Genomic DNA, 13,154 nt, shown 5'->3' on the forward strand with positions numbered 1-13,154 from the left:
AAAAGTGAGCAGGTCTGTGGAGGAAGGATCGGTTCATGATTGAGGTTGATGATCTTTCATTGGGACTGGTTCCAATACAAAGTCACTGATTTGAAACATTAAATCTGCAGATACTGCCTGACGTTATTTTTTTCTCCAGTATTTTCTGTTTTAATTGCAGATTTCCAGCATCTGCAGCATTTTACTTTTGACTTGGTATTGTGTCATTGGGTCATCTGCAGAAATTAATATTTTATTAATTGATCTCTGTAGTGTCTAATCAAATCTATATAATTGGTTGATTGTGTTTCATATTTGGTATCAGAATATTTAGACTGTTCAGAAACATAGAAACATAGAAAATAGTTGCAGGAGGAGGCCATTCGGCCCTTCGAGCCAGCACTACCATTCATTGTGATCATGGCTGATCGTCCCCAATCAATAACCCATGCCTGCCTTCTCCCCATATCCCTTGATTCCACTAGCCCCTAGAACTCTATCTAACTCTCTCTTAAATCCATCCAGTGATTTGGCCTCCACTGCCCTCTGTGCCTTTCTTTCATTTTAAGTCGGGGAACAGGTTGGCTATAATAAAAATCAATGCAATATACTATTGTAATGAACTTTATTTGTCATAGAAGGAACTCACATAGTTAAAGTTCTTTAAATGCTAGAAAGAAAATAAGTTGAATATATAAACTTTTTTGCTGCAGGTGTTGCTCAGATACTTAACAGGTTGGACCGGAAAACATTTGATGATGCCGATCAGAGATTATTTGAGGTGAGATATTTATTTTTCTATACTGCGATGATGGCAAATTGCAATTGTGCCTGTTGAAAAATGCGCTATTAATACCGTTCCATGATATACAGCAAGATGCTAGGAGACTGCAGGGTGACTTGGATAGGCTGGGTGAGTGGGCAAATGTTTGGCAGATGCAGTATAATGTGGATAAATGTGAGGTTATCCATTTTGGTGGCAAAAACAGGAAAGCAGACTATTATCTAAATGGTGGCCGATTGGGAAAGGGGGAGATGCAGCAAGACCTGGGTGTCATGGTACACCAGTCATTGAAGGTAGGCATGCAGGTGCAGCAGGCAGTGAAGAAAGCCAATGGTATGTTAGCTTTCATTGCAAAAGGATTTGAGTATAGGAGCAGAGAGGTTCTACTGCAGTTGTACAGGGTCTTGGTGAGACCACACCTGGAGTATTGCGTACAGTTTTGGTCTCCTAATCTGAGGAAGGACATTATTGCCATAGAGGGAGTGCAGAGACGGTTCACCAGACTGATTCCTGGGATGTCTGGACTGTCTTATGAAGAAAGACTGGATAGACTTGGTTTATACTCTCTAGAATTTAGAAGATTGAGAGGGGATCTTATAGAAACTTACAAAATTCTTAAGGGGTTGGACAGGCTAGATGCAGGAAGATTGTTCCCGATGTTAGGGAAGTCCAGGACAAGGGGTCACAGCTTAAGGATAAAGGGGAAATCCTTTTAAAACCGAGATGAGAAGAACTTTTTTTTCACGCAGAGAGTGGTGAATCTCTGGAACTCTCTGCCACAGAGGGTAGTTGAGGCCAGTTCATTGGCTATATTTAAGAGGGAGTTAGATGTGGCCCTTGTGGCTAAGGGGATCAGGGGGTATGGAGAGAAGGCAGGTACGGGATACTGAGTTGGATGATCAGCCATGATCATATTGAATGGCGGTGCAGGCTCGAAGGGCCGAATGGCCTACTCCTGCACCTATTTCTATGTTTCTATGTTTCTATTTGGACAGTTTGGTGATATAAGACTAGATCAAAACTGAATGCTGCAAACGACTTTTGACATTTAAATACGCATTGAAGAGTTCCTCTAATTCTGGTTTCTCTCACAGAACTGATTTAGTTGTACAACTATTCACGTGAGTTTTGTGAGTAACTATGCGGCAACGTCACCCACTGGTATTGATGTTCATATGTTGATAGAGCAGAGTTTTTCCTTTATGTCTTAATGAGAAATAATGAATTGCTTAATGGAATCATGAATTAAATGGTTTTGATTATAACCATTAACTTAAATATTATTTTATCCATAGCTTTAGGAATTTTAAGACATAATCTTGGTTTTACATTATTATGAGATGGTAATTTCAAAACAATAAGTTGTATTAGCATTATCAGTGAACTGTATACATTTTGGTATTTCATTAAGTAGCAATGTTACATGAGCATTTATTCAGTGGTGCAGAACACCAGTGATGAATGAATAGATGAACATTTTTATTTAGCATTATCAACATGTAAATAACTTATTATCGAGAAATGACATGTGGCTTTGTTGCATTTTGTTGTGGAAATTTTATACTCAATATATTGTTATGTTCTGTAGTAATAATGCAGAATCTATGAAGAAGAAAATGGTGTTCCAAATAGAGGGTCTTTCCTCCTATGAGCCATGCACATCACTATGATTAAAGATGCTGCGTGTAAAGTAACTGTTTATTATTTGTACAGAATTATTTATTTGGTTTTTTTTCTCAGTTACTACCATTGGCAAAATTGAACACTTTCAGCTTTTGATTGAAATAAAACTTTAAGCAAAGGCAAATCTGTTTTATCACATAAATTGGAACTAAATTGTGAATAACAAAATAATACTTGCACATTCCAAGTCATCCATGGCTACCCATGTTTAATAATTTCAATTTTCCTTGGGTTTCTTCAATCCATGTGGAATCTCGGGTTACGGTTGCTAACACATATCTGTAGGTTCGACCCCCCCAGATCTGTCAGAATGACCTGGATTTCACAGAAAGTCCTTTATTAAAGAGCAACTACTTAATTAATAATTGATTAACCCTGTGTTATTACACAACACGATTCAAAATAGACGTTCCCTGATTAGTTAAGAAATCTCTTAACTGTATGTCATGGACTGATTCTCCAGGCTGTTAGTTTGAGCAGCCTGTAAGAAAATTAAATTCTCAAATGATTACTGGTTTACCTTTGATACATTTTAATTTCTCTGCATTCTAAATCCCATTTATGTTTCTGATCTATGTAAACCTTTCCTTTTATTTTTTCTGTTTTGCATTTCTGAAATAGTTTCAACATTTAACCTTTTTTTCCGAACGGCAATAAAGTCAAATCCAGTCCATCTGTGCTATTACTCACATGAGCAGAATAAAAAATCAGGACAAGAGTAGGCCACAGCAGACACAAGAAACTGCACATGCTGGATTCTTGAATAAGAATGATGTAGTGCTGGAGTAGGCCAGTCAGCTTTTCGAACTGCACTGTCCTTCAGTAAGATAAAGGCTTATCCAAATTTGGTCTAGCCATCACTATCCTGCTTTCTCTCCATATCTCTTAACTTCCTTGTATTTTAAATATTTGTCAGTCTACGACTTTAATATATTGAATGATACAAATATAAATTCCTTCACACCAAAAAGCACCATTTACATGTATCCCTCCCAGTCACAGAATATCTTGGATATATCACTGTTTCTTCTTTTTCCAGTGTGCTTATAAATGTGGATATCCTAACTTAAGAACACTTTGCCAGCACATTTATCATAAGGACTCCATTGACATTTCCTCTGGAACAATTACGAATGGGCATTCGACACTGGTCTACTCAAAGGCATTCCTGATTAGTGAACATACTTAGAGAAAACTTTCCTACTTGATTGCTTAGATTTGGTGTGGTAAAACCACACTACTGGGCAATGTTCGTTCATGGTCGAAATTCACTTTAGTTACTTTTCTCCTTGATTGTCATGAAGGTGCATGATGTTTTTATCCCCGACCTTACTCCAATGGAAATTTTGCATTGATTATTTTAGGAGTATTCCTGTGGAATATCCAGGCACAAACATGTTAAATTTGGTCTATGTGCATTGAATTTTATATTGATTGTATTTCACACTTGAAAAACAAATCAGCAGGTCGCTATTACACAACAAAACTGAAAGCCTGAGAGCAAGTGAAGTGAAAGGAGTAAATTGTTCTCTTGTATCAGCTAATTTGTCCAATATCTAAATGGGTACAATATTCCAAATTCAAACATATTAAAAGGAATTCACATTTCATTTAATATAATGTGCTGGAATCACAAGTTGACCAGTTATTTTTGCAAATTCACTGTGGTTGCAAATAATGTCAGAATATCAATAATAATCAGACATAATCTGGACTCTGTGTTCTGCTCGGTACCAAATAAATAGTACATGTTGTTGCTTCTGGAATGTGAACTCCATCATCAGCAGCAGCAATCTAGTTTCTTCACTCAGAATTTGTTCAAAAATAGCTTCAGAAGGAATTTTCTATCGAGCAAGATAAAATACTTTTCCTCAATGTATTTTTGAAATATATTTTAAATATTTATCACTTATTCATTTGCCAAATTTGAATGCCTGAAATAAATGCAGCTATTTTCCATTGAAAGCTGCACACCTAGTTGCAGCTGTAATTTTACCCATAACTTTGAGTCAAGGTGCTGATGTGTTGTTCTGTCTTTACTCTAGGCCTTCGTCATTTTCTGCGGTCTTGGCATTAACAATACTCTAATGTACAATGAAGTGAAGAAATCCTGGGCAAAGCAATCGGTGGCTCTTGATGTCAGTATGTTTTAAAAATTTAGAATGTTTTAAACTGTCGTGGAAAATATTGAGCAATAGCTAAATAAAGGTATTAATGTTTAATACCTCATGTGTGCATTTTGTAAATCACAGGTGGATATTCAGAGAGAACCTGATGTTCCATTGGAAGGTGACAAGGAGCTATGCTCGCTCCCATTCCTCACCTTTCACCTGTGTTCATTTCCTGAGACACCAACTCTTTGATAGTTCCCAAGCATTGCCTGCTATTGACTCAATATCCTAGCTTAACTCTACCTTGACACTCCTATCCACTAATTTTCGCAGCCTTTGAGCAAATTTATGTATTAATCTATTGAACTTCACATAATGCTTCAGTAACATCAACAAAACTGGTAGACGTGGCTTGAGTGAACCCTGGCAACAATGCATCTTTTACCAGTTCAATGAGCTCAATGCCTTTTGCATCCCTTCTGAACAGTCCTAGTTCCACAAAGGCATGTATCCTTACCCCCCACTGATTCTGTTCCATATATTTGATGGTGGATATCAGATCTGTTTTATTGTGATTTAAACTTTGTTGTCCATTATCATCTTGATGATACTTGTTCATACTCAATAAAATGTATGCTCCCACCAGCCCTTCTCCATAATTCAAGGGACTTTCAACTTGGGCATTGTCAGGCACTGGGGTGGCCATTGTGATAAGATTTTTTGTGTGAACTAAATGCTCTCAATATTATTAAAGCTCTTATAACACATCCCATTAAGCATTGGCCTCTACTCCCTGCTATCAAAGGGGTTGACCACACGAGGTTGGGAACCATTATTCTTAACAATGCACAATGTTAGCTACTGTTGACATTGCTCTGAGTTAGCTAAGGTGTTTGTAGATTGGTTATTGCATGTGAACCAATCATAGTAGAGTAGCATCATTAACCCCGCCTTACTGTATACTTTATATTAACACCCACTTCCGACATTTAAGAAGGGTTCAACCACCAACCCAGCGAATTATCGTCCTGTTTCATTAACAAGTACTTGCTGCAAATTGCTGGAGCATTTAATTGATAGTAATCTGATGCGACACGTGAGCAAACATAACATTCTTGCTGACAACCAACATGCATTTAGGAGGCATAGATCATGCGAGTCTCAGCTTATCCTGACGACAAATGACCTGGCCAAGCACCTTGATAGTAACGTCATCACGGATTTAGTTGTGCTGGACTTTTCTAAAGCATTTGATGTCATCCCACACCAGAGACTGCTTAGGAAGCTTGACTTCTATGGTATTTGTTCCAACACGAAACGATGGATTTCCAGTTTCCTGACCAAACGTCTTCAGCGTGTGTGTGTGAACGGAAAGAGCTCCAATTGGCATCCAGTGTTGAGTGGTACACCTCAGGGCACAGTACTTGGCCCACACCTATTTTTGCTTTACATAAATGACATCCATGAAAAAGTCACAAGTACGACCAGACTTTTCGCTGATGATTGTTTGCTGTACCGTCCAATTAAGTCAGCTGATGATGAAGATGCTCTCCAAAAGGATCTCGATACTATGGTTGAGTGGTCACAACAATGGACAAGGACAAGGCGTCACAGCTTAAGGATAAGGGGGAAATCCTTTAAAACCGAGATGAGAAAAACTTTTTTCACACAGAGAGTAGTGAATCTCTGGAACTCTCTGCCACAGAGGGTAGTTGAGGCCAATTCATTGGCTATATTTAAGAGGGAGTTAGATGTGGCCCTTGTGGCTAAAGGGATCAGAGGGTATGGAGAGAAGGCAGGTACGGGATACTGAGTTGGATGATCAGCCATGATCATATTGAATGGCGGTGCAGGCTCGAAGGGCCGAATGGCCTACTCCTGCACCTAATTTCTATGTTTCTATGTAACAATGGGGCATGCAGTTCAACCTTTCCAAATGTGAAACCATGCGTGTCACCAGAAAGAGGAATCCTGGCGAAACATCTTACAATATACTTGGTGCCACCCTTGAAGAATCCAAACAAACCAAGTATCTTGGCATCAAATTGCAGAATGATCTGCATTGGAATGGTCAGACTCATCATTCAACGGTGAAAGCAACAGGTGTCCTAAGCTTTCTGAGGCACAACTTTCATCATTGTTCAACTTCTGTCAAGGAGAAGCTATACTTCACCCTCGTTAGACCTCATTTGTACTACGCAGTTGCAGCATGGGACCCATACACAAATAAAAACGTCCATCGAACGTGACCAAAGACAGGCAGCTCGATTTGTTACTAACACCTATGGGAGAGAAGCGAGTGTCACCAAACTTATGAATTCTCTGGGGTGGAACCCTCTCCAAGACAGACGTGAAGCTCACCGTTTGACCTGTTTTTGCAAAATGTTAAATGGTCAGCTCGACATAGACTACAGTTTAAATTCCATTTGGAATATTTTGGAGGACCAAGAAACCAAGTTTGGCAGTCTTGGAAGCAGTAGTGATGAAATAACAACCTGCTATACCGCTATACTATGTGTTACAATTAAAGATGGCTTAAACTCTGTGTTACATCAACCATTTACATTGTGTGAGACAGCGTGAAATGACCCACTGCGTCCGTATATCGTGTTTTATTTGCGTTTGACTTAAGGGCCTGTCCCACCAGCATGCGACTGCATGCGGCTAGCGTGACCTAATGTGGTCACTTGAGCCGTACGGCCTCACGGGGCCAGTCCCACTTCGATCGCCGGAGGCGTATGGAGTTGTGCGGGGCAGGTCCCGACATTGCACGGGGCTCTGAAAAACTGACACTGTCCAAAAATTCCACGCGACAACGGCCTGTCGGCCCGCAGCCGCATTGAGGCCGCACGCAGCTCCTCGACAGGCGTACGCAGCGTCTCGACGCCGTACGCAGCATCTGCATACCGAATTTCAACAAACTCAGTTCACCACTGAGACAACTCACCCGCAAGGACTGAATGGACCTGGTACCAGCAGCATTAAATTAGCGCGTGTGAAGAGTCCACTGTCCATACACTCCTACACACAGCTGGTAAACTTTTGGATCCCTCTGTGTCCATGCTAATTAACAAGTCTGTGAAGGCCAAATTGGATACTGGGGCTCGCGTGGTGGTAATGTCTCTGCATGTCTACAACAAGATAAAAAATAATGAGACCTTGACTAGAGATGGCTCTAACTTACATGCTTATGGGGGAGGGGGGGGGGGTGAGGGGGGAGGTCCTGCATCCTGTTGGAAGAACTAGCTTTAAATGTGTGCTGCAAAACACCACAAGAAATCTAACTTTCTATATCCTAAAATCGGACTGTGACTCTACTGGGCATCCATGCGTGCCAGGACCTAGGGCTAGTCTCCTTTGACTGCTCCGTTCACAAGTTACTTATATCTGAGGACCCGATAAAAAGATTCCCTGAACTGTTCGATGGCAAGCTGGGCAAGCTGCCTGCGATCTATAAGATCGCTATTGACTCCACCGTCGACCCAGCAGTCCGTGCCCCCCACCATGTGCCACATGCCATGCGAGACAGAATTGAGACGGAACTAGAAAACATGGTCTCCATGGGTGTATTAGCCGAAATCAACGAACCCACAGACTGGGTCTCCACCATGGTTGTCACGCAAAAGGAAGACAAAAACGAGCTCCGAGTGTGCATCAATCCAAGAGACCTAAACACTGCCATCAAGCGCCCACACTATCCGATGAGAACTGTCGAGGACGTTGCGGCACAAATCGGGCGCGCAATAGTGTTTTCTGTACTAGATGCAAAAAGCTTGTTCTGGCAGATACCTCTAGATGACGAGTCCTCGAACCTCACTATGTTTGCTACACCGTTTGGCAGATTCACATTTCTTAGAATGCCATTCGGCATCAACTCGGCCAGTGAGGTTTGTCAAAGAACCATGGAACAGCTGTTCACAGGCCTCCCATGTGCCATCATCGTAGATGACATCCTGGTTTATGGCAAGGACATAGCGGAGCACAACAACAACCTCAAGCATATTCTGGACAGGGCACGTGAGATTAACCTAAAATTCAATCCTAAGAAATGCAAGTTCCGCTTTCCAGAGATCACCTATGTCAGACCCGTATTCACTTCTGATGTTCTTAAGCCTGACCCGAAGAAAACTGCTGCCATCCGAGAAATGCCAGCCCCTATTGACGTGCTAAGCCTACAACAATTTCAGGATATGGTGAACTATCTGGGTAAGTTCATACCGAATCTCAGCGAACCCAGTTCACCACTGAGACAACTCACCCGCAAGGACTGAATGGATCTGGTGCCAGCAGCATCAACAGGTATTTTTAAAACTTCAGCTGGCCAGCGCTCCTACCCTGATATACTTCGATCTGAAGCGTCCTGTCACGATAACCTGTGATGCTTCACAATACGGGCTGGGCGCAGCCTGCCTTCAAACATCTACCGATGGGACTGTACTACCTGTATCTTACGCCTCCCGCACCATGACGGACACTGAACAGCGCTACGCACAGATCGAGAAAGGGCTGCTAGCTGTGGTCTTCGCTTGTTCAAAATTCAAGGATTCCATCTCTGGGAACAGTCGAAACCGACCACCAACCACTTGTAACCATCCTGAACAAACCTATACACGCAGCACCTGCACGACTGCAGCGCATGATGATGCAGCTCCAGCGGTTCAACTTCAGAATCGTTTACAAAAAAGGAAAGGACATGCTCGTTGCTGACACTCTCTCTCATGCACCACGTGCATCCAGTGAACGACACCCCTATGAACGGGATGACCTTACGATTCTCAAGGTTGACTTCATTGCCACTGAACGCCTGCGCCGTCTGGCTGAACACACAGCCGCTGATGGCACTCTTCAGCTACTCTCATCCATAATTAAAAGAGGCTGGCCAGACAAACAATCCAGCACACCACTGGAGGTGCAGCCGTTCTTCCTAGTCCGCGATGAGCTGGTAATACAGGAAGGTGTCATAGTTAAAGGCCACAAAGTCGTGATCCCTTCATCGTTACAAGACGAATACTACAAAGAGGCACACAACGGTCACCCAGGCACCGAGGCCACGTTGGGCCATGCACAGAGCATGTTCTACTGGCCCGGTATGGCCAAGTACATACGGGACAGAACAGCATCCTGCCCCATCTGCAACAGTTTGGTACCACACCAACAGAAACAGCCTCTGCTACAACAACTCCCACCAGCACTGCCTTGGACATCGCTGGCAGCAGACATTTTCGAATGGCACGGTAAACACTACCTAGTCCTAGTTGACTCGTATCGGAGGTCGTGTTGTCCGAGACATCAGGCGTTTAGCTGGTGAGACCAGGACCCCGTCTCTGGGATGTTTCTAATGATAGCATCATTAACCTCACCTTACTGTATACTTTATATTAGCACCCACGTCCTACATTAGGCAGTCTTGGAAGCGGTAGTGATGAACTAACAACCTGCTGTACCGCTATACTATGTGTTACAATTAAAGATGGCTTAAACTCTAGACCTGTGTAACATCAATCATTTACAGTGTTGAATATATTGTTGAGGATATTGGTTGCTGAGGAAACATTTCTTGATACATTCACTAATGTATTGATGTGATAGACAATTCTGTTGACCTTGAATACCTGTTCATAAAATGTCAATAAGAGGGAGTTAGATGTGGCCCTTGTGGCTAAAGGGATCTGGGGGTATGGAGAGAAGGCAGGTACGAGATACTGTTGGATGATCAGCCATGGTCATATTGAATGGCGGAAGGGCTGAATGGCCTACTGCTGCACCTATTTTCTATGTTTCTATGTTTTTTACCTACTGAGGGAATTATTCCCTACCATCATTGTTGGTGGTCTATATATCATCCCTCGCCAATGTCAAGATGGCATTCGACAAATAATACTTGGTCATCAATTTCCTTGAAACATTTTATCATCTCTTTATCATCACTGGTGACTTCAATCAATCTAATTTAGCAATGTACCTACCAAATTCAATCAGCATGTCTCCGTTCCCACTGCAGAATGCACTGAGGACTGTGTTCTGACAAAGGCAATTAGGAATGTTCCTCACCAGAAACCTTGGATGAATAGGGAGATTCACTCTCCTTGAGACCAGGTCCAAGGCTTTCAGGAAAGATGATGATGTACTGTGCAAGGTGGTCAAGTATGATCTCCACAAAGTTCTATGAGAAGCAAAGAGAACATTCCAAATCAGACTTGTGGCTGATTTCAAGCAAGTGGGTGACCATGACAGAGTATGATTAACTGTATGGACTATAAAACGGAAATTGAGGGCGATCTCTTGCAATAGCACATCTCTACCAGTACAATGGCATCAGCGCCTTTTACAACCATTTTGAACAGTTATAATTCCACCAAGGCTTGCCTCCCCACCCCCCACTGACTCTGTCCCATATATTGTATCTTGGCGGCAGATGTCAAAGCTGTTTTATGAGCCTGGATGGGTTTTGAAACTGTGCACCAATAAACTATTTGCAGTCTTCACCAACATCTTCAACCCTTCTCTTCAACAGTCTACTATCCCTATCTGATTCAAGGAAACCTCCCTCATTCCAGTCCCCATGAAACCTCCCTCATTCCAGTGGCCCATTTCAATGACTGCTGTCAGAAGCTTTCACGTTGACCATAATGAAAATGTGTTGAAAAAGTGGCAACAGCAACATGTGCACCAGTGTTTCACACAATCTAGACCCTTCGCAATTTCTGCACTGCAAAAATAGATCTACGAAGGACACCATCTCTTCTGCTCTGGATTCAGCTCTGGACCAATAAGAACTCTATATCAGGATGCTAATCATTGACTACAGGTCAGCCATTAGCACCACAATACTGAAAAAGCTCAGCCCTAAACTTCTAGAACTCAGCCATGAGGCCTGAATCAGCAACTAGCTTCTGGACTTCCTGACTTGCAGTTCCTAGTTGGTTAGAAATGGTCATAACATTTCCTCCACAATAGCTCTCATGACCCATGTCTCCCAGAATTGTGTGCTCAGTCCATCGTTCAACTTCCTGTATAGTCATGACTGTGTGGCTTAGTTAAATACCAACCTGGTCAATTAAGTGCACCGATAATATCATTGTTGTTGGCCCATTGAACAACAACAATGAGATGAAGTATAGGAAAGAGATCTAGAACCTCATGTGCTGGTGAGAAGACATTAAACTAGTCCTTTATGTCAGACAGAAGAGTTGTTTATTGGATGAAGGAAGCGAAGGGAAGAATGCAGTTTGTCCTCATCAGCAGAGCATCTAAAAAGATGGATGACAGCTTCTAGTTCTCTGGGGTCCATATCACCAGCAACTGAACCTGGTCCCTTGAGATTGATGGATGAAGAAGTGCACCTGCATTTTTACTGTATTTCGTGTCTAAGAAGATTCAGCTCATTCTCTCAAACCTGTACGAGATGTACTATAGAAAGTATACTGATGGGATGCATCTTAGCTGGCATGACTCTTGATTCTTCTCTTCACTGCCTGAACCTGCAAAGAATGCTCGAGTGTTTAATTGTCATATGTAACATCACCAAAACCATGCAATTTTTGCTTGCTGCAGCTTTACAGACCCATTAATGCAAAACACACAATAAGTATACAATAATCAATAATGCAATAAATTATTCATCATTAATGCTATACGATTATAATCATGCACAAACTGAAGTCCACAGTGTATCCAAAACAAAGTCCATTGCAGATCATAGTTGCTGAAATAGTGCTGCTTGTTATGCAATATTCAAGAGTCTGATGGCTGCTGGGAAGTAGTCGTTCTTGAACCTGATAGACTTTGCAGGCTCCTGCATCTTCTTCCCGATGGTAGTAGCAAGATAAGAGTGACCAGAGGGGTGTGGATCTTTTATGATATTAGCTCCCTTTTTAAGAGCACCTCCTTGCATTTGTCTTGCTGACATTGAGAGAAGGGTTGTTGCCTTGACACCAGCTCACGAGGTTCTCAATCTTCTTCCTGTTCTCCATCTCATCATTATTTGATATATGGCCCACAACAGTGGTGTCGTCTACAAATCTGTAAATTTAATTAGATTTGTACATGGCTGCCCCAGTCGTGGGTGTTCAAGGAGTAAAGGGAGCTGAGAATGCATCCTTGTGGAGCACCAGTATTGAGGATTATCATAGAGGATGATTTGTCCCCTATCCTCACTGATTGGGGTCTGTTAGTCAGGAAGTCCAGTTGCCGATCATGCAGAAGGTCCAGTGGAACCACTATTAAGGCCTGCATGACACCCATCAATAAAAGGCAGCCTTTATCTCTCCAGTCATCCAAACTTGCTCCAGTCCTTCAACCATAGTCTTCATTCTTGTTGAAAGAAATTAGATTGCTTGGGTATCTAATTGCAAAGGTGACTAATTACAAATCGGTGACAGTCTAACAGCAGAGGCATTAATTGCATATTTTACTGCACTGTCATGAGCCATGCATGTTCTGAATGCAATTTGGATCACATGGAAGCATGCAAATAGAAGTTTTATTTTGTGCTGTGTATTATTAGGTTGCAATTACATTTCTCAGTTATTTATTCAATTACTTAGCACTTTTTAAAAAGTTCTCCGACGATTACATTTCTGCAACTTTTTATCTAG

The 13,154-nt window shown here is 41.8% G+C and overlaps 1 protein-coding gene across 1 annotated transcript in view; it reads left to right on the forward strand.

Annotated features, from left to right (window-relative positions):
* pde11al (phosphodiesterase 11a, like) overlaps positions 1–13,154 on the forward strand; it is a 264,935-nt gene that overhangs the window by 131,764 nt on the left and 120,017 nt on the right. The window contains exons 8-9 of the mRNA XM_055659453.1: positions 693–760; positions 4,492–4,584. Coding sequence (XP_055515428.1) covers positions 693–760; positions 4,492–4,584 — 161 coding nt within the window. The remainder of the gene's footprint in view (positions 1–692; positions 761–4,491; positions 4,585–13,154) is intronic.

Source organism: Leucoraja erinacea, chromosome 2 (genome assembly GCF_028641065.1).
Source record: "Leucoraja erinacea ecotype New England chromosome 2, Leri_hhj_1, whole genome shotgun sequence".
NCBI lineage: Eukaryota > Metazoa > Chordata > Chondrichthyes > Rajiformes > Rajidae > Leucoraja > Leucoraja erinaceus.